Source organism: Somniosus microcephalus, chromosome 28 (genome assembly GCF_052327205.1).
Source record: "Somniosus microcephalus isolate GS21.2 chromosome 28, FLI_Smic_1.0, whole genome shotgun sequence".
Classification (NCBI taxonomy): Eukaryota; Metazoa; Chordata; class Chondrichthyes; order Squaliformes; family Somniosidae; genus Somniosus; species Somniosus microcephalus.
This window is the reverse complement of record NC_141014.1, coordinates 38,463,393-38,485,348: the sequence shown is the minus strand read 5'-3', so window position 1 is coordinate 38,485,348 and position 21,956 is coordinate 38,463,393. Positions and strand designations below refer to the sequence as shown.

The 21,956-nt window shown below is 50.5% G+C and overlaps 1 protein-coding gene across 1 annotated transcript in view; it reads left to right on the top strand.

Annotated features, from left to right (window-relative positions):
• Positions 1–13,407: 13,407 nt before the first annotated feature.
• LOC147099624 (SH3 domain-binding protein 1-like) overlaps positions 13,408–21,956 on the top strand; it is a 66,616-nt gene continuing 58,067 nt past the window's right edge. The window contains exon 1 of the mRNA XM_085969885.1: positions 13,408–13,566. Coding sequence (XP_085826011.1) covers positions 13,508–13,566 — 59 coding nt within the window. The 5' untranslated portion in view covers positions 13,408–13,507. The remainder of the gene's footprint in view (positions 13,567–21,956) is intronic.

Sequence of the window (21,956 nt, the reverse complement as noted above, 5' to 3'; positions counted from 1 at the left end):
TGTTGATTGAGGGATAAATATTGGCCCCAGCACACCAGGGAGAACTCCCTGCTTTTCTTTGAAATAATGCCATGGGATCCATTTACATGCACCTGAAAGGGCAGTTTAACGTTTCATCCAAAAGACGGCATCTCTGACAGTGCAACGCTCCCTCAGTACTGCCCCTCCGACAGTGCGGCGCTCCCTCAGTACTGCACTGGAGTGTCAGCCTTGATATTTGAACTTTAAACTCTTTGGAGTGAGTTACAGCCTTGTAACACAGTCCCAGCCATCTGCTATTCTCTGGTTAGATTCTAACGAAGCTGCAGAGGAAATATGAAGACATTTCCTGATTGAAACAAAGATTCACTACAGGACTTCCCTTGCTAAATTTTTATTTTCATTTTCGCCTCCAACAGTATTGATTTTTTTTTAAATGATGGGATGAGAAACAAGGTTCCTGCTCAGATCTGCCTCGAGTTGACCCGACACTCTGATCTTATTTTTTAGCCCGACCTTTGTGTTGGAAATAATGTCAAACCCGCACAGACACACAGCGTCGGAACTCCTACACACTGAGCAGCAGAAAATAAAGTTCCTCTTGTGCAGATATGTGACTCAGAGCGCCTGTCCCTCCATTCAGCCAACTTCCTGTGGTTTCAAAGAGGAAACTTGTCAGCTTTGGGTTGGCCCATGGCTCCTTTTGTTATGTTCACAGCCCGCTCACTGCAACACCTGTCAAGCAACCAGACGCAAAGCAAAATCACTCTCTGCTTCAGCGCGAGTTTCTCGCTCAAGAATATTGATGTCAAGACTCAACAACAACAACTTGCATTTATAGAGCGCCTTTAACGTAGTAAAACGTCCCAAGGTGCTTCACAGGAGCGATTATCAAACAAAATTTGACACCGAGCCAGATGAGGAAATGTTAGGGACAGGTGACCAAAAGTTGGGGTCACAGAGGTCGGTTTTAAGGAGCGTCTTAAAGGAGGAGAGAGAGGCGGAGAGGTTTAGGGAGGGAATTCCAGAGCTCAGGGCCCAGGCAGCTGAAGGCACGGCCGCCAATGGTGGAGCGATTAAAATCGGGGGATGGTCAATGTGATGAAATATGCCATTCATCAGGCACTGTATTCCCTGTGTTTAGTTTAGTTTCAGTTTCATTTCCTTACCTGTATTGTATTGTGTGTAGGGCTCCGCCCATACCTGGCCCCTACTTAAGCAAGCCCCAGCGTGTCTCACAGCAGTACAGCAGATCTCTGGATGAGAGACACTTCTCCAATGTGTATTACTTTCTGAGTTAATAAAAGCCTTGCTTTGCTCCGTTAACGTCGAGTCTCGGATTCATTGAGGCACATCAGTCAAAGAGGGCAGAATTGGAGGAGCGCAGAGATCTCGGAGGATTGTAGGGGCTGGAGGAGGTTACAGCAATAGGGAGGGGGAAGGAACCAGGCTTGGGACAGCGGTTGAGGGTCAAGCTGCTTTTCACCAGCGTGATACCAGGGCTTAGAGGGTTAAATTAGGAGCACCGTTGCATAAACTTGGCTTATATTCCCTTGAGTGCAGAACATTAAGGATAAACTGTTAAAAGGATTCGATAGGGTAGATAGAAAGAAACTATTTCCTCTGGTGGGGGGAGTCAAGTACAAGGGGGCATAACCTTAAAATTAGAGCCAGGCCGTTCAGGGGTGAGACCAGGAAGCACTTCTTCACACAGAGGGTTGTGGAAATCTGGGACTCTCTCCCCAACAAGGCTGAGGACGCTGGGGTTCCATCGGAGCTATCAAGACTGAGAGTGATAGATTTTTATTGGGACCTGGAGCAAAGGTGGGCAAATGGAGCCAATACAGATCAGCCATGATCAAATTGAATCGGGGGGGTGGGGGGCACGTTCGAGGGGCTGAATGGCCTCCTCCTGTTCCTGTGTATTACATTGGAGTTTTTTTTCTTTATTCATTCACGGGATGTGGGCGTTGCTGGCAAGGCTGAGATGGTGGTGGTGAGTCAACTTATACAACCGAGGGGCTCGCTCGGCCATTTCAGAGGAGCAATTAAGAGTCAACCACATTGCTGTGGGTCTGGAGTCACATATCGGCCAGACCGGGTAAGGACGGCAGATTTCCCTCCCTAAAGGACATTAGAACATAAGAACATAAGAAGCAGGAGTAGGCCATTCGGCCCCTCGAGCCTGCTCCGCCATTCAATGAGATCATGGCTGATCCAATCTTGTCCTCAACCTCACTTTCCTGCCCGCTCCCCATAACCCTCGACTCCCCTGTTGCTCAAATATCTGTCTGTCTCCGCCTTGAATATATTCAATGACTCCGCCTCCACAGCTCTCTGGGGAAGAGAATTCCAAAGATTCACGACCCTCTGAGAGAAGAAATTCCTCCTCATCTCCGTCTTAAATGGGTGACCCCTTATTCTGAAACTATGCCCCCTCGTTCTAGATTCCCCCACGAGGGGAAACATCCTCTCAGCATCCACCCTGTCAACCCCCTCAGAATCTTGTTTCAATAAGATCCCCTCTCATTCTTCTAAACTCCAATGAGTATAGGCCCAACCTGCTCAACCTTTCCTCATAAGACAACCCTTCCATCCCAGGAATCAACCTCGTGAACCTTCTCTGAACAGCCTCCAATGTAAGTATATCCTTCCTTAAATAAGGGGACCAAAACTGTACGCAGTTAGTGAACCAGATGGGTTTCTTACGACAATCACGGTAGTTTCACAGTCACCATTACTGATACTAACTTTGTATTTCAGATTTATTTAATTAACTGAATTTGAATTCCCCAGCTGCCGTGGTGGGACTTGAACTCATATCTCATCGGATCATTAGTCCCGGCCTTCGGGATTATTAGTCCAGTAACATAACCACGAAGCTGCTGGACAGTGTTAAATGAGTTGCAGCCCCGAGTATCAGGCTCAAACCCATGGGCCTCTTCCTCAGGGTGAGTGAACCATAGTGATGGTTGGGGAGAGAGCAGCAGCCCAGCAACATAATGAACAACAATAATCAGCAACTAAACTGAGGACAACGTTTGTGTTTCTAATGTCAGTAGAGCAGAACTCCAGAGAGACCACATCAGGCAGAGTCCCATAGAGAAACCAGTTGCCAGGCTAACTCACGTGACTCTAAGTCACAGTAAGAAGGGCACTAGCACCTGGCTTTAGAAAAGGGATAAGAAAATGTATGTTGAGTGTTTGATGGGACAGTGTAGAGGGAGCTTTACTCGGTATCTAACCCATGCTGTACCTGCCCTGGGAGTGTTTGATGGGACAGTGGAGAGGGAGCTTTACTCTGTATCTAACCCGTGCTGTACCCGCCCTGGGAGTGTTTGATGGGACAGTGGAGAGGGAGCTTTACTCTGTATCTAGCCCATGCTGTACCCGCCCTGGGAGTGTTTGATGGGACAGTGTAGAGGGAGCTTTGCTCTGTATCTAACCCCGTGCTGTACCTGCCCTGGGAGTGTTTGATGGGGCAGTGTAGAGGGAGCTTTACTCTGTATCTAACCCGTGCTGTACCTGCCCTGGGAGTGTTTGATGGGACAGTGCAGAGGGAGCTTTACTCTGTATCTAATCCGTGCTGTACCTGCCCTGGGAGTGTTTGATAGGACAGTGTAGAGGGAGCTTTACTCTGTATCTAACCCGTGCTGTACCTGCCCTGGGAGTGTTTGGTGGGACAGTGTAGAGGGAGCTTTACTCTGTATCTAACCTGTGCTGTACCTGACCTGGGAGCGTTTGATGGGACAGTGTAGAGGGAGCTTTACTCTGTATCTAACCCGTGCTGTACCTGCCCTGGGAGTGTTTGATGGGACAGTGTAGAGGGAGCTTTACTCTGTATCTAACCCGTGCTGTACCTGCCCTGGGAGTGTTTGGTGGGACAGTGTAGAGGGAGCTTTACTCTGTATCTAACCCCGTGCTGTACCTGCCCTGGGAGTGTTTGATGGGACAGTGTAGAGGGAGCTTTACTCTACAGGGCCGATTTCCCAAATCAGCTACTCCCAGCCAGGAGCGCACTCCCAGGGAGCTACTGTTGATACTGGGTGTTGCATTCCCCAACACTGACACACTCTGATAGGCTGTGGATTTACAAGTAAGACAGCAGGAAGTGGAATGGGGAAACTTATACTGAAAGCAAAGAAAACCTGATTACGCGCCTTCACCCTGGGCTCGGCTCATTGTCCACATTTTAAACAGCAGAGATTAGGACATTTTAGAATGGGGCTTTGGTGTGAGAAATCTCTTGCTTTCTGTATTTTTAACCTGAATCAACCCGTTATTCTCACCATGTGCCAAAGAAAACAGATTATTCGAAACAATTAGTCGGCGAAAGTGAATCAAGATACTTTGTGCTTGTTTGTTTTTGTTGCAAGCGGGGAGGTCGAAGGGCGGGAGCACCTTAAGGGGGAATGTTGCACTGTGGCAGGAAGCACCTTAAAACCTGGCCCGCCCCAGCCCTATGCAAATGACCCTCAGCCCCGGATTTTGGGATGGGACGGCGGGGGGGTGGGGTGTCCGTTCCGCCATACTTACACCGACATAGCGGAGCCCCAGGGATTTCTGAGAGAGAGAGAGAAAGAAAGAGAGAGAGAGAGAAAGATAGAGAGAGAATGAGAGAGAAAGAGAGTAAGAAAGAAAGAATCTCCAAAGGGATTGGTCAAAAATCTGGCAGATGGAGTTTAATGTGGGAAAATGCGAGGTTATCCACTTTGGTAGGAAAAATAAAAAAGCAAAATTATTATTTAAATGGGGAGAGATTACAGAATGCTGAGGTACAGAGGGATCTGGGGGTCCTCGTACATGAAACACAAAGCGTTAGCATGTAGGTACAGCAAGTAATTAGGAAGGCAAATGGAGTGTTGGCCTTTATTGCAAAGGGAATGGAGTATAAAAGTAGGGAAGTCCTGCTACAACTGTACAGGGTATTGGTGAGACCACACCGGGAGTACTGCGTACAGTTTTAGTCTCCTTATTTAAGGAAGGATATACTTGCATTGGAGGCAGTTCAGAGAAGGTTCACGAGGTTGATTCCGGAGATGAAGGGGTTGTCTTATGAGGAAAGGTTGAGCAGGTTGGGCCTATACTCATTGGAGTTTAGAAGAATGAGAGGGGATCTTATTGAAACATATAAGATTCTGAGGGGGCTTGACAGGGTAGATGCAGAGAGGATGTTTCCCCTCGTGGGGGAATCTAGAACTAGGGGGCATAGTTTCAGAATAAGGGGAAACTCTTTTAAGACGGAGATGAGGAATTTCTTCTCCCAAAGGGTCGTGAATCTGTGGAATTCTCTTCCCCAGAGAGCTGTGGAGGCGGAGTCATTGAATATATTTAAGGTGGAGATTGACAGATTTTTGAACGGTAAGGGAGTCGAGGGTTATGGGGAGCGGGCAGGGAAATGGAGCTGAGGCCATGATCAGATCAGCCATGATCTTATTGAATGGCGGAGCGGGCTCAAGGGGCCAGATGACCGACTCCTGCTTCTATTTCTTATGTTCTTATGTAAAAAAAGAAAGAAATGCCCTCTTGTTCTGGATTTCCCTCCAGAGGAAATAGTTTCTTTCTATCTCCTCTATCACTTCCTTTAATCATCTGAAATGTTTCAATTAGATCACCCCTTCAATACCCAAAGGAATACAAGCCCAGTCTATGCAACCTCCCCTCATTACCTTTATTAGCCTCGGTGTAATTCTGGTGAATCTGCACTGCACTTCCTCCAAAGCCAATAATTGGCCCAGAAATTGGGCTCTCCCCGGGTGAGTACGCACGGGGTACTCACCCGTAGGCCCGATGGAATTGCTGGTTTTCTGCATGCACTGCGCATGCGCGGGAAACCGGCACTTCCGATCCTCTGAACGAAGAGGTTCAGAGGTCGAACGCGCGCACAGGAGAGGCTGCTCGTGCGCTTTGAACTTAGGTTTTTTTTTTACAGGTTTTCCCGGGAGGGTAAGCCTGCAAGATTTACACATTTAAAAAGCAGGCGTAAGGCCTGCTTTTTGCAAGGTAAGTGGGCAATTAATTAAAATTAAAACATTTTTTCCACAGGTTTATTATTTTTAAATACTTTAAAGAAAGGTAAGTTTATTTTTAGCCCCGTTAGAAAATAAAATTATTTTTTTCAAAAATTTAAATTATTGTTTAAAATAGTTATTTCATGTAATTTATAGTTTATTTAAAAAGTGTGATTTAAAAAAAAATGTATTTGAAGGTTTACTGCTATTTTGGGGCCGTAGTATTTATAAGTTTTGACAGGCCTTCCTGTCAATCTTATGAATGGGCTTTTCCCTCCTCCGATTGGCTGCCCATGGCTCACGTGATCCCAGGGGAACGCATCGCACTAACTGCGCCCCTGGGACACGCAAGCACAGCGCGCCGGCAGCTGGGCCAGGCCCTGGAGCGGAATTCCACGGGGCCCGACAGCTCAACTGCCAGCACGCAAGGTAAGTGCAGGCTGGGGGCGGTATGGTGACTGAGAGGCTGATGATTGCTTGAGTATTGTGTGCCATGGAAGGAGTTCAGCGAAGATTCACCAGACTGATACCTGGGATGGCAGGAATGACGTATGAGGAGAGATTGGGTCGATTGGGCTTATATTCGCTGGAGTTTAGAAGAATGAGAGGGGATCTCATTGAAACTTATAAAATTCTAACAGGACTAGAGAGACTAGATGCAGGAAGGATGTTCCCGATGGCGGGGGAGTCCAGAACCAGGGGTCACAGTCTAAGGATAAGGGGTAAGCCATTTAGGAAAGAGATGAGGAGGAATTTCTTCACCCAGAGAGTGGTGAACCTGTGGAATTCTCTACCACAGAAGGCAGTAGAGGCCAATTCATTAAATATATTCAAGAAGGAGTTGGATATATTTCTTAAGGCTAAAGGGATCAAGGGATATGGGGAGAAAGCAGGGACAGGGTACTGAATTTGGATGATCAGCCATGATCGCATTGAATGGCGGAGCAGGCTCGAGGGGCCGAATGGCCTACTCCTGCTCCTATCTTCTATGTCTCTATGTTTCTGTGTTAAGTTCAATAGCAACGAGGGAGAGAGAGAGAAGTACATCCATTCCCTAACCCCGCTCCTTCTACCCTCTTTCACAATTGATTCTCCTCTTGGTGAACTGCTGACCTTTCCCTTGCTGAAGGCAGGCGGGTAAATCGCACGACTTGGTTTCTGCAACATTCTAATTCTGCACCAAATGGTGCTCACCTCAGTCACACGTTCTTGCAGAACTAACTTCCTCAATGAAACACAGCAACCTAGTTTCTTCAACAAAAAAAAATCCCCCCTTCCTTCTGGGCTGGGGCACCGGTTCCACTGGTGTCGGCAGACCCACCAGTCCCCTCGCCCAAATGGTCGACCTTCATGTCCACTGAGCCTCGGTGGGCTATTCAACCATGGAAGGGGGCATCAAGGCCCAACCCAGTCCTGCCCTCATCCAATGACCACCCGCGGGCCTCGCCTCCATCTGCTACCTCTAGGGAGCGGATAATCCCGGCTGATTTCTTGTCCTTGCTAGTGTCGGGACACTGAGGTGAATTGTAGACCCACCCCCACCCCCTCACTGCCAGGTTCCTGCCTAGGATCAGCTAACCCAGCACAGAACCAAAGCACTGAACCTGGGTGTCAGTAGGGAACACCCTCACTTCTCAGTCAGAAGTTTGTGGGTTCAAGTCCCACTCCAGAGACTTTGAGCACAAAAATCCCAGTGCAGTGCTGAGGCTCCGGAACGCTACGCTGTCAGAGGTGCAGTACTGAGGGAGTGCCGCACTGTCGGAGGGGCAGTACTGAGGGAGCGCCGCGCTGTCGGAGGGGCAGTACTGAGGGAGCGCCGCGCTGTCGGAGGGGCAGTACTGAGGGAGTGCCGCGCTGTCGGAGGGGCAGTACTGAGTGAGCGCCGCACTGTCGGAGGGGCAGTACTGAGGGAGCGCCGCACTGTCGGAGGGGCGGTACTGAGGGAGCGCCGCACTGTCGGAGGTGCCGCCTTTCAGATGAGACATTAAATGGAGGCCCCGTCTGCTCTCACAGGTGGATATAAAAGACCCCACGGGCACTATTTGGAAGAAGAGCAGGGGGAGTTCTCCCCGGTGTCCTGGGCCAATATTTATTCTTCAATCAACATCACAAAAACAGATGATCTGGTCATTATCACATTGCTGTTTGTGGGAACTTGCTGTGCGCAAATTGACTGCTGCGTTTCCTACATTACAACAGTGACTACAGTTCAAATAGTACTTCATTGGCTGTAAAGCGCTTTGGGACGTCCAATGGTTGTGAAAGGCGCTATAGAAATGCAAGTCTTTCTTTGAACCTGGGGCCCTTTCCTGGCCTTTGCAGCCCAGTACCACGTAAGTTGGTTGACTTATCAGCAAATCCTGTTTGAGACTGCACTGAAGAAAGTCGAAATAAATCTTTGCTGGGACGCTCTGTCTCAGCCATTTTTGTGTCGACTATTTCGCCAGTCAGATCACGCATGGAATCAAAGGGCTGTGGGCCTCAGTCCCAATTCACAGGCCTTTGAGAGGGAATTCGACTCAAAATCACTGTTTCCCAAGCTGCCTCGCCCTCCACGAAACAGGAACCATGCAGGGCTGACAATAGGAATTTCCCCTTTCATGGCACATGAGATTATGCGGCAGATCACATGATTAGACTTCCTCTTCAGCGCACTCATCTCACCAAACATACCTTTGTGGTGCATGCAGGGTAGGTAAAGTAATTCAACCTTGTGCTGGAGAAGAGGAACATCAGCCAGGGTTCTCCGCTCCCGATCTAAATCCAGTGGTTCGCGGTGAAGTGTGTGTCGGGTAAGGACACCACAGGGCTTGGCTGTGGTGCTGCCCCCCACAGTTCAATTGCCAGCCAATGCTCGGAAGCGAAGACGGCTGACGCCCCCCCGCGGAATCGTATCCCAGCAGTACCTTCGGGAAAACGGGGAAAGAGTATTGGGGAGAATATTGTTACCATAACGAAGGAGCACAGATCGAATGACAGGACAGGAAGAGGAAGAGGCCGTTCAGCCCCTCAAGCCTGTTCCGCCATTCAAGTAGATTCAGGGCTGATCTGTATCTCAACTCCAGGATCCGTCTCTATAACTGATCTCGGGCAGATTCTCCCAGTAGCTGCCTAGTGCCTGATGTAAGAAAACTACTGGTCTGAGTATAAAACAAGGCTTTAATCAACTGTTTCACAACTATGAGTTCTAGTTACATCACTAGTTCCTGGTTACAAAAACGTCCTGAGCAAGCTGGGCCCATGCCCGAGTATTTATACATTCCTTGGACGGTGCCACCAGCTGGCCGCCCAGTGTTATCTCATGAGTCATTTCTCCATGATTGGTAAGATTCAGGACAGTGCCCTCAGCTCTGGAATTCCCTCCTTAAACCTCTCCGCCTCTCTCTCCTCCTTTAAGACGCTCCTTAAAAACCGATCTCTTTGACCCAGCTTTTGGTCGCCTGTCCTAACATCTCCTTCTGTGGCTCCGGCGACAAAATGTCCGGTGTCAAATCTCGGGATGCTTTACTGCGTTCAAGGCGCCGTATAAATGCAGGTTGTTGTTGTTGTATCTTGCAGTCTGCATCGTTGCTTTGCTTTGCATGTGGTGCAGGAGTAAGTGAGGCTCGCGCTGCAACAATCCAGCACAACAAAGGCGTTCAGGAAATGAATCGAGCTGCACTTTTGTGTGCAACACCTGTCTACAGCATTACGATGCAACGATAACCAGGCAGGCTCGGGAGGGGGCGGGGGGGCCGCCTTGTTGTAAAAACCCGCCCCAAAACAGTTAATAAGAACAACAACAACTCGCATCTGCACAGCCCCTTTAACTTAGTAAAACGTCCCAAGCGTACTTCACAGGAGCGATTATCAAACAAAATTTGACACCGAGCCACATAAGGAGATATTAGGGCAGATCACCAAAAAGCTTGGTCAAAGAGGGAGGTTTTAAGGAGCTTCTTAAAGAAAGAAAAAAGACAGACTTAAACATAGAAACATAGAAACATAGAAGATAGGAGCAGGAGTAGGCCATTCAGCCCCTCAAGCCTGCTCCGCCATTCAGTGCGATCATGGCTGATCATCCAAATTCAGTACCCTGTCCCTGCCTTCTCCCCATATCCCTTGATCCCTTTAGCCTTAAGAAATATATCTAACTCCTTCTTGAATATATTTAATGAATTGGCCTCCACTGCCTTCTGTGGTAGAGAATTCCACAGGTTCACCACTCTCTGGGTGAAGAAATTCCTCCTCATTTCTGTCCTAAATGGCTTACCCCTTATCCTTAAACTGTGACCCCTGGTTCTGGACTCCCCCGACCATCGGGAACATCCTTCCTGCATCTAGTCTGTCTAGTCCTATCAGAATTTTATAAGTTTCAATGAGATCCCCTCTCATTCTTCTAAACTCCAGCGAGTATAAGCCCAATCGACCCAATCTCTCCTCATACGTCATTCCTGCCATCCCAGGTATCAGTCTGGTGAATCTTCGCTGTACTCCTTCCATGGCAAGAACAAGGCAGACTTGCCTTTATACAGCGCCTTTCACGTCCACCAGACTTCTCAAAGCACTTTACAGCCAATGAAGTACTTTATGAAGTGTAGTCACTGTTGTAAAATGGGAAATGCGGCAGCCAATTTGCGCACAGCAAGCTCCCACAAACAGCAATGTGATAATGAACAGATAATCTGTTTTTGTTATGTTGGTTGAGGGAGAAATATTGGCCCCAGGACACCGGGGAGAACTCCCCTGCTCTTCTTCCAATAGTGGCTGTGGGATCTTTTACATTTACCTGAGAGAGCAGACGGGGCCTTGGTTTAATGCCTCATCCGAAATAGAGGCGGAGAGGTTTAGGGAGAGAATTCCAGAGCTTAGGACCTCGGCAGCTGAAGGCACGGCCGCCAATGGTGGAGCGATGGAAATCGGGGTTGCGCAGGAGGCCAGAATTGGAGGAGCGCTGAGATCTCAGGGGGGTTGTGGGGCTGGAGAAGATTTCAGAGATAGGGAGGGGCGAGGAGGCCATGGAGGGATTTGAAGACAAGGGTGAGAATTTTAAAATCGAGGCATTGCTGGACCGGGAGCCAGTGTGGGTCAGCGAGCACAGGGGGAGATGGGTGAACGGGACTTGGTGCAAGTTAGGACACGGGCAGCAGAGTTTTGGATGACCTCAAGTTAGCTGGGCAAACACACAGAACAGGCCAGACGAGAGCTGCCCTTACATTATAGTTCCAAGTTATCTCCTCCTTAATTCTCCCCACAACTCTGGGATCATCAGAAAGGAAGATGGCGGAGCGATGGAAATCGGGGATGCCAGAAGAGGCCAGAATTGGAGAAGCGCAGAGATCTCGGAGGGTTGGAGGAGCACCAAGTATGGGATCGAGCTTCATTTCCAAGGAGACATGGAGGGAGCTCGTCTCTGCATCTGCCTCATGATTAGTAAATTACTTGAATGCCCTCCTTGATGGGAATCCTGTCTCTCCTTTGTATCACTGGCTTCTGTCTTTCTCGGTCACTCCCTGTGACTCGCATAGTGTTTTTTTTACCTCTCTCGGATGTTCTTGTACATTCTCCAGCTTGCTTGACCTTTGTGTAGCATGAACCACCTGTTGCTTTGTCCTGTCGTCACTCTCCTTCCTATTGAAGCTGTACAAACATAAACAAAGGACATCCAAATCCACGAGGGGCTAAAAGGGTTAAATTATGAGGACAGGTTGCACGGACTGGGCTTGTATTCCCTCGAGTTTAGAAGATTAGGGGGTGATCTAATCGAGGTGTTTAAGATGATTAAACATAGAAACATAGGAGCAGGAGTCGGCCATTCGGCCCTTCGAGCCTGCTCCGCCATTCAATATGATTATGGCTGATCCTCGATCTCAATACCATACCCCTTGATGCCTTTTGTGTCTAGAAATCTATATATCTATCTATCTATCTAAAGGAGTTGATAGGGTAGAGAGAGAACCTATTTCCTCTGGTGGCGGGAGTCCAGAACAAGGGCGCTTAACCTTAAAATTAGAGCCAGGCTGTTCAGGGTGATGTCAGGAAGCACTTCTTCACACAAAGGGTGGTGGAAATCTGGAACTCTCTCCCCCGAAAAGCTGTTGAGGCTGGGGGGTCAATGGGAAATGTCAAAACTGAGATTGCTAGATTTTGTTGGGCGAGGGTATTAAGGGTTACAGAACCAAGGCGGGCAGGTGGAGTTAAAGTATAGATCAGCCATGATCTCATTGAATGGCAGAACAGGCTCGAGGGGCTGAACGGCCTCCTCCTGTTCCCATGTTCGTGCTGACAGATTCTTTGGATATCAAGGCCTAGAAATTGAGTAGCCTTAGCGCCGCATTTGAGGCGCTAGAGGGCCTAGCGCCGGAGTTATGGTCAGTTTAGAAATTCCCTGGGGCCCTAGAATCGGCGGTAGACCGTTTGCGCTGCGCCGGCACCGATGACGTCATCGGTGTGCGCAGCGTCCCGGTTGCCATGCCGACGGGCCCCAGCGCCGAAATTCAGTTGCGGCCGCCTCGCCCGTGGCAGCCGCAACTAAGACTCTGGCAACAGAGTCTTACATCAGTTAGCGCCTGCGCCTTAAGGTCGCGCGGCGGCCGGCCGCTTTCCCGCCAGCCGCCTGCCCGCACCTCCCTCCCCGGACTCCTCCACCCCCCCCCCGCGGAACAGATGCTTCCGGGCTGCGAGCCCGGCACTTCCCCGAGGTGCCGGGCTCATTTTTCTGATGAGTTTACCGGCCAGCGGGCGGGTGCAGGCAGCTCCTCCTTAACTGAAGGAGGAGGCCTGCACTTCCCGAGCCTGCCGCACCGCATCGGGCGCCGCAGCGCCGGAATAGCGCCGCAAAGCGGCAGGTAGCGCCCATTTTCAGGCGCAAACACCCTTCAGTAGCGCCGGCAGCCGTTTGGGCGCGGCGCTACTGAATTTTTGGCGCGCGCAGGGGGACTTAGCGCCGGCGCTAACTTTCCGGCGCTAAAGCCCTGGCGCGGCGCCAACTGAGTTTCTAGGCCCAAGTCTATTAGTTGGTCATTTCATCTCATTGCTGTTTTTTTTGGGGACCTTGCTGTGCCCTAATTGGCTGCCTCGCCCCCTTAGTATATAACAACGGCACTTCGGAAGCAGCTGATCGGCCCTGGAGCCTTTGAAGACGAGGAGATATTAAGTTGCGGCATAAACGGAAGAGGGCTCTTTAAAAATATCAAAACACCTCAGATAAGGCATCCAAAGTGGAAGCGGGGCGGGGGGGGTGGGTGTGGGGGGGGTGGTGGCAATCACCATAAAAAAGACAGTAAAAGGTCTCGCGTCATAATTCACAGTTTCCTCGCAAACTGAGTGATTTATAAGCGTCGGTGTCGCTTTAAGACAAGTTTCATTTTCACCTCTTGTGGGAGGGAACTGAAAAGCTAAGCTCACGCCCACTACACTGGACCGTGCAGTAGGAACTACAACTCCAAGCGAACAAAAGTGCACACACACACACACACACACACACACACACAAACACACACACATAGATAGATAGATATACAAACACAGTTTTGAAAATGATGATGAAGAAGCAGTTTAATCGCATGCTACAGCTGGCAAACCACACGGCTGGCAGGTAAGAGATGAGCAGGAGGTCGGTGTAAGACTTTTCAAGCGCGTTTGCCCGTTGGTTTTGCAATACTCAAATTAGGAAGTAGCTGGCTGGCCGATATATTTGACTTCGGCGAAGCTTTTGGAGTTATACTAAACAAAAAAAAGGGAATTGCTGCTGTCCAGACAGAGAACTCCGTGATGTGACTACACACAACTGGGAGGCACATAGATTGGACAGTGGCACCGATTCCTCTGGCTACTGTTGTCGCAGTGTCGTAACTGTAGGAATGGGTTCGCGATTTCCGTCTGAATGGCACTCCCCCTTCCCCTCTCTCCCCAACCCCCACCATGTCTTTAATAAATAGATGTCTCTCGGGGGTTGAAATAATGGCATGGATTCAGTGGTGGGGGTGGGTGGGGGCGGTCTCCATCTGTAGCTTGGATCAGTCGTAAGCCCATCGGAAAATCTTGCATTTATATAGCGCCTTTAACGCAGTAAAATGTCCCAAGGTGCTTCCCAGGAGTGTTTGCAAACACAAATTTGCCACATTAGGATATAGTATTAGGGCAGGTGACCAAAAGCTTGGTCAACGAGATAGGTTTTAAGTGAGCGTCTTAAAGGAGGAAAGAGATCATTCCAGAGCTTAGGGCCCAGGCAACAGAAGGCACGGCCGCCAATGGTGGAGCGATTAAAATCGAGGATGCAGTTATCTCGGGGGGTTGCGGAGCTGGAGGAGATTTTTTTTTAAATATTTGTTCATGGGATGTGGGTGTTGCTGGCAAGGCCAGCATTTATTGCCCATCCCTAATTGCCCTTGAGTGGATTGCTGGGCTATTAAGAGTCAACCACATTGCTTGGGTCTGGAGTCACATATAGGCCAGACCGGGTAAGGACAGCAGATGTCCTTCCCTAAAGGACATTAGTGAACCAGATGGGTTGTTATGATAATCTGGTAGTATTCATAGTCATACTGATACTAGCTTTTTATTCCAGATTTATTTAATTAACTGTATTTAAATTCCTCAGCTGTCATGGTGGGATTTGAATTCTTGTCACTTGGATTCTTAGTCTAGGCTTCTGGCTTATTAATACCAGTAATATTACCACTATGCTACTGTTCCCTTTTGTTACAGAGATTACCGAGATAGGGAGGGGGCGAGGCCATGAAGGGATTTGAAAACAAGGATGAGAATTTTAAAATTGAGGCGCTGCTTAACCGAGAGCCAATGTAGGTCACCGAGCACAGGGGTGATGGGCGAACGGGACTCGGTGTGAGTTAGGACACGGGGCAGTGAGCACAGGGGTGATGGGCGAACGGGACTCGGTATGAGTTAGGACACGGGGCAGCGAGCACAGGGGGTGATGGGTGAACGGGACTCGGTGTGAGTTAGGACACCGGGCAGCGAGCACAGGGGGTGATGGGTGAGCGGGACTGGGTGCGAGTTAGGACACGGGGCAGTGAGCACAGGGGGTGATGGGTGAACGGGACTCGGTGTGAGTTAGGACACGGGGCAGCGAGCACAGGGGGTGATGGGTGAACGGGACTGGGTGTGAGTTAGGACATGGGGCAGCGAGCACAGGGGGTGATGAGTGAGCGGGACTGGGTGCGAGTTAGGACACGGGGCAGTGAGCACAGGGGGTGATGGGTGAACGGGACTCGGTGTGAGTTAGGACACGGGGCAGTGAGCACAGGGGGTGATGGGTGAGCGGGGCTGGGTGTGAGTTAGGACACGGGGCAGTGAGCACAGGGGGTGATGGGTGAACGGGACTGGGTGTGAGTTAGGACACGGGGCAGTGAGCACAGGGGGTGATGGGTGAGCGGGACTGGGTGCGAGTTAGGACACGGGGCAGTGAGCACAGGGGGTGATGCGTGAGCGGGACTGGGTGTGAGTTAGGACACAGGGCAGCGAGCACAGGGGGTGATGGGCGAACGGGACTCGGTGCAAGTTAGGACACGGGGCAGTGAGCACAGGGGGTGATGGGCGAACGGGACTCGGTGCGAGTTAGGACACGGCAGCCGAGTTTTGGATGACCTCAAGTTTAGGTAGGGTGGAATGTGGGAGGCCGGCCAGGAGTGCGTTGGAATAGTCGAGTCTAGAGGTAACAAAGGCAGGGGTGAGGGTTTCAGCAGCGGATGATCCCTGAAGCTGGATCACCTGTGGTTAAATAGGAAAACCACCTGGTTGGACCGGGGAGCGCCGATCTCCGCTCCTGAATCTTCCGACCCGCACTCCCGATTGAGGAAGGTTTCGCTCACCAGGACGTGACCCTCGCTGTGCTGTGGAACCTGTGGAATTCTCTACCACAGAAGGCAGTTGAGGCCAATTCATTAAATATATTGAAGAAGGAGTTAGATATATTTCTTAAGGCTAAAGGGGTCAAGGGATATGGGGAGAAAGCAGGGACAGGGTACTGAATTTGGATGATCAGTCATGATCTCATTAAATGGCGGAGCAGGCTCGAGGGGCCGAATGGCCTACTCCTGCTCCTATCTTCTGTGTTTCTATGCGCTCACACTCGTGTGTGGTAGTGCTGGTGGTGTGAAAGCCCCTTCTACCTCCCGTTAGAATGACGGTATTAACCCTTTGGGTTTTAAGCACCTTTGTTCCAAAAACATCCTAAGGAACTGCACCGGAATGCGTTTGTGCATTCGTTTCCGAATATTGGGATTCCAATCCCTTTAGGATCCAGCTGCAGGGAACAGTACAGCACATCTGCCTGGGTTATGTGAATTTTTTAATATTTAAAGGGGTCTCGTTATCACGAAGCGCTCTTGGGGCCAAGACCGATGGGACGGCAGCCTTCTCAGTCTGCAGGCTGCATGTGTCCCCTGTGGGATGAGATTGGGGAAGTCTCAATCCAGCTTCAAGGACGTATAAGGCTAGCGGATGAGTCCTTAATCTGAGGCCCCCCCGTCTGCCCTCTCAGGTGGACGTAAAAGATCCCACGGCCACTATTTTGAAGAAGAGCGGGGGAGGGGGGTGGTGCGGGGGAGTTCTCCCCAGTGTCCTGGGTCAATTTTTATCCCTCAACCAACATCACTAAAAACAGATTATCTGGCCATTGCTGTTTGTGGGAGCTTGCTGTGCGCAAATTGGCTGCCGCGTTTCCTACATTACAACAGCAACTACCATTCAAAAAAATACTTAATTTGGCTGTAAAACGCTCGGGGACAACCTGAGGTCGTGAAAGGCGCTATATAAATGCGAGTTTTTTCTTTCGAGTTGGTCTTTACATACAGCACCACGCTGCTCCTTTCAGCCTTAGGTTAGCATTGAGGACGCCACAGGATGTCTGGCGAATCGTTAAATGGTGGATTGGCGCGGTAGCAAGCGTTCTCTGCTGGTATTGGGGAGGCTGAACAGGCACGAGTTCCCACCTCGCTCCGCATTGTGAGGGCTTCTTCCTGCTGGGGACAACAGGTTGTGGAATCGCTCCGTCGCGGTCTTGGCCTGATTTGGTGGGCGACTCGCGTATGGTCATTCTGCGCCACCCGCCATATTGGTCGGGGCTCCTCTGTGGTGGTCTGGTTGTTTTCAGAGCCGAGCTTGGCACTGTTAACACTTTTAGCCAATCTTGACCGGCCAGTGAAGGACGGTCCACTTTTACAGGCTAGCCTTGTATCCGCTGGAGTTTAGAAGAGTAAGAGGTGACTTGATTGAAACATATAAGATCCTTGAGGGGTCTGGACAGGGTGGATGTAGAGAGGATGTTTCCTCTTGTGGGAGAATCTAGAACTAGGGGTCGCTGTTTAAAAATAAGGCGTCGCCCATTTAAGACAGAGATGAGGAGAAATTTTTTCTCACAGAGGGTCGTGAGTCATAGAAACATAGAAACATAGAAGATAGGAGCAGGAGTAGGCCATTCGGCCCCTCGAGCCTGCTCCGCCATTCAATGCGATCATGGCTGATCATCCAAATTCAGTACCCTGTCCCTGCTTTCTCCCCATACCCCTTGATCCCTTTAGCCTTAAGAAATATATCCAACTCCTTCTTGAATATATTTAATGAATTGGCCTCTACTGCCTTGTGTGGTAGAGAATTCCACAGGTTCACCACTCTCTGGGTGAAGAAATTCCTCCTCATCTCTGTCTTAAATGGCTTACCCCTTATCCTCAGACTGTGACCCCTGGTTCTGGACTCCCCCGCCATCGGGAACATCCTTCCTGCATCTAGTCTGTCCAGTCCTGTCAGAAATTTATAAGTTTCAAGAGTCTTTGGAACTCTCTTCCTCAGAGGGCGGTGGAAGCAGAGTCTTTGAATATTTTTAAGGCAGAGGTAGATAGATTCTTGAGAAGCAAGGGGGTGAAAGGTTATCGGGGGTAGGCGGGAATGTGGAGTAATCGGATCAGCCATGATCTTACTGAATGGCGGAGCAGGCTCGAGGGGCCGACTCCTGTTCCTAGTTCGTACGTTCGTCCCAAGGTTCTAAATCCCCACCCCCAGAATTTCCCACAGCCTGTGTCTAGCGGAAAGCTCCCGCTAATTCTACTGCCCTTGCTTTTAATGGCGCTCTCTCTCGCAGCTCCACTGAGCTCCCGAAATAAAGTTGAAACCACCAAGCGTGGCTCTCGGAGGCCGCCTGCACAGGCGGGACTCTGCACACCCACGGGGCAGCCTGAGCATCGGGATCTGCTGCTGGTGTCGGTTCCTCTCTCTGCCCCCATTGAATTTTCCCCAGCTTCAACCACTAACCTCGGCAGAGTCACAGTGTGAGCAACCCCCTCGGTTTCAATCACAGTTCATTGACGTCGCATTGCTATTTCAGCACGTGAGATTTGTAGAGAGGGAGGGAGAAAAATTCTGCCAAGTTCTGGTGTAAAAAATCAATAAATCGTTAAAATCGATTTTGACATCTTTCCCGAAACGTTGCGTTCTGCCGATAGGTCATCGACCTGAAACAAACGGGGGGCGTTTTTAACCCGCCTCGCTCGGCAGAAACCCGGCGGGCGGGCAGTTAGAATCACCCCTGGTTCTTACCTGTCCGAAAGCCGCCAGGATCGCAACATCTGCGATTTTAACCCTGCTCTCCCGAGCAGGCGGCGAGGACAGGCGCCCGGAGCCAACCGGGGTCCTTCTTTACACGTGCGTGCTGCGGCCCGATGACATCATTGAGACCCGACTGTAATTTTAACTCAGGCCTGAGCGGGGGAATCTGCCTGGGGTTAAAACCCGGGGCCGAGATGCTGCCTGACCTGCTGAGTATTTCCAGCATTTTCTGTTTTTAATTTCAGATTTCGAGCAGTATTGTGCTTTTGACGTCTTTCCTGTCGAATACTCTGCCCCACTCCCCACTTCCCTGCGTTAAACTTGAACTGCCCATTTCACCAGCCTGTCTCTGTCCTCCTGAAGTCTGCTGCTATTCTCCTCATCGCTTACTACATTTCCGAGTTTCGTGTCATCTGCAAACCTGGTTTTGCAAAGTCTAACGCTTTGTAAACCTGCCTGAGCTGAATTTAAATCATTGAAGAGTAGAGATTCTCCATTCCCCCTGCCTCTAACAGTTGGGGCACGGGTCTCCCCATGCTGGATCCAGGTATCTCTCTGAAACAGGGCCGTTAGGATTCCAGCCAAACAAGAATAGGCATCAATAGGCCTCTGCCTGGCGAGAAGACAAAGTGCAGCGGCTGGTGTCAGACTGGTTGTTGGCGTGTAAATGCACAATTGATCACAATTATTTACATAACTGCTGCTGAAACCCTCATCCATGCTTTTGTGACCTCTGGACTTGACTATTCCACCGCACTCCTGGCCGCCCTCCCACATTCCACCCTCCATAAACTTCAGCTCATCCACAACTCGGCTGCCCCGTGTCCTAACTCGCACCGAGTCCCGTTCACCCATCACCCCCTCCCTGTGCTCGCTGACCTACATTGGCTCCCAGTCCAGCAACGCCACTGATGTAAGAAAACTACTCGGCACTTGGTCTAAGCGTTAAACAAAGCTTTAATCAACTGTTTTACAACATGGAGGTCTAGTTGTGTCCTTCACTAGTTCCTGTTAAGAATGTCCTGCGCAAGCTGGGCCCGTGCCTGAGTATTTATACTCTCCCTGGACAGCGCCACCCGCAGGCCGCTCAGTATTATTTCATACGTCTTTCTTTCATGAACGACTGATTCATGTCAGCCACGATTTAAAAATTCTCAACCTCGTATTCAAATCCCTCACCCCCTCCCTATCTCTGTAATCTCCTCCAGCCCTTACAACCCCCCGAGATCACTGCGCTCCTCCAATTCTGGCCTCTTGCGCATCCCCCGATTTTAATCGCTCCACCATTGGCGGCCGTGCCTTCAGCTGCCTGGGCCCTAAGCTCTGGAATTCTCTCTCTAAACCTCTCCGCCTCTCTCGCTCTCTGCCTTTAAGACGCTCCTTAAAACCGACCTCTGTGACCAAGCACCTGTCCTAATATCTCCTTATGTGGCTCGGTGTCAAATTTTATTTGGTAATCGCTCTTGGGAAGCCCCTCGGGTAGTTTTACAGGAAACTCTTTTTTATCCGGCACCGACGGGACCGACGTGGTGCCGGTTCATCAAAAATTCCGGATAACCGAGAGCTATAGTTAAAAGATACGGAGAGCTGAGAGCTCCGTATAAAGCAACAAACCCTGTTGCTTAGCAACAGGTGCAGAACAATGGCCACAAGTTCCAAGCGTCTCTGTAGCTTAGCAACAGCTGCAGCCACACCCTTGCACAGCAACAGATCGAGGAAGGCAAGTACAATATGAAGTAAAACTTACCCGAACCTACGCCTGCATTTTGCCGGTTAACCAAGATTTCCGGTTATTTAGGTGCCGGTAAATCGAGAGTTTCCTGTACTATGTTAATGGCGCTGTATAAATGCCAGTTGTTGTTGATTTTAAATGTGTCTAATGGTCGCCTTGTGACGAGGAACTGGGAAATACGGTTAGGTTCTATACAGTCGTGCACATTGGGTTACACAACGTCCTTTCACTTCTGGGATTTGGTTTTGAGAGCAGCTCAGAGTAGTCTTCTCTCTGGTGGGTGACTCAACAGCACAGAAAATGAGAAAACTGTCCTTGATTTCAGTGGTTTAGACATGGGACTCTGGGACTTGGCGTCGAATCCAGGCTAAGCTGATGGACTGAAAGCTTTTCCTTTCTGTCAGCTCGAAAGGCTCTAGGCAAAAGGACTCCAAGGCGGTTACAACCCAGTCTCTGATGTGCAGGAGTCTCGAGCGCACTGGTGTCGCTGACTTAATGCAAGTTGACTCTAAATAGACATTCTCATTCCAAGGGGTCACAAGGATAGTTGCTGCGTGAAATGGAAAGAGTAGGGGGCATTCTTCTGCAGATGGGCGATTGGTGACGTTCCTCGAAGGAGTTTTACCCTGCATCTCACCCACGCTGTATCTGGTTTTATGAGAGTATATGATGAGGCAGGAGAGAAGGGGCTTTACACTATATAAAGGTGTTAATCGTGGCTCAATGGCGAGCACCCTTGCACTGTCGGAGGGGCAGTACTGAGGGAGCGCTGCATTGTCAGAGGGTCAGTACTGAGGGAGCGCTGCACTGTCAGAGGGGCAGTACTGAGGGAGCGCTGCACTGTTGGGGGGGCAGTACTGAGGGAGCGCCGCACTATCGGAGGGGCAGTACTGAGGGAGCGCCGCACTGTCGGAGGGGCAGTACTGAGGGAGCGCCGCACTGTCAGAGGGGCAGTACTGGGGGAGTGCTGCATTGTCAGAGGGTCAGTACTGAGGGAGCGCCGCACTGTCGGAGGGGCAGGACTGAGGGAGTGCTGCATTGTCAGAGGGTCAGTACTGAGGGAGCGCTGCACTGTCAGAGGGGCAGTACTGAGGGAGCGCGGCACTGTCAGAGGGTCAGTACTGGGGGAGTGCTGCATTGTCAGAGGGTCAGTACTGAGGGAGCACCGCACTGTTGGAGGGGCAGGACTGAGGGAGTGCTGCATTGTCAGAGGGTCAGTACTGAGGGAGCGCCGCACTGTCGGAGGGGCAGGACTGAAGGAGCACCGCATTGTCGGAGAGGCAGGACTGAGGGAGTGTCGCACTGTCGGAGGGGCAGTACTGAGGGAGCGCCTCACTGTCGGAGGGGCAGTGCTGAGGGAGCGCCGCACTGTCGAAGGGGCAGTACTGAGGGAGCGCCGCACTGTTGGAGGGGCAGTACTGAGGGAGAGCTGCACTCTCGGAGGGGCAGTACTGAGGGAGAGCCACACTGTCGGAGGGGCAGTACTGAGGGAGCGCTGCACTGTCTGAGGGGCGGTACTGAGGGAGCATCGCACTGTCGGAGGGGCAGTACTGAGGGAGCGCTGCACTGTCGGAAGGGCAGTACTGGGGGAGCGCCACATTGTCGGAAGAACAGTACTGAGGGAGCGCCGCATTGTCGGTGGGGCAGTACTGAGGGAGCGCAGCACTGTCGGAGGGGCAGTACTGAGGGAG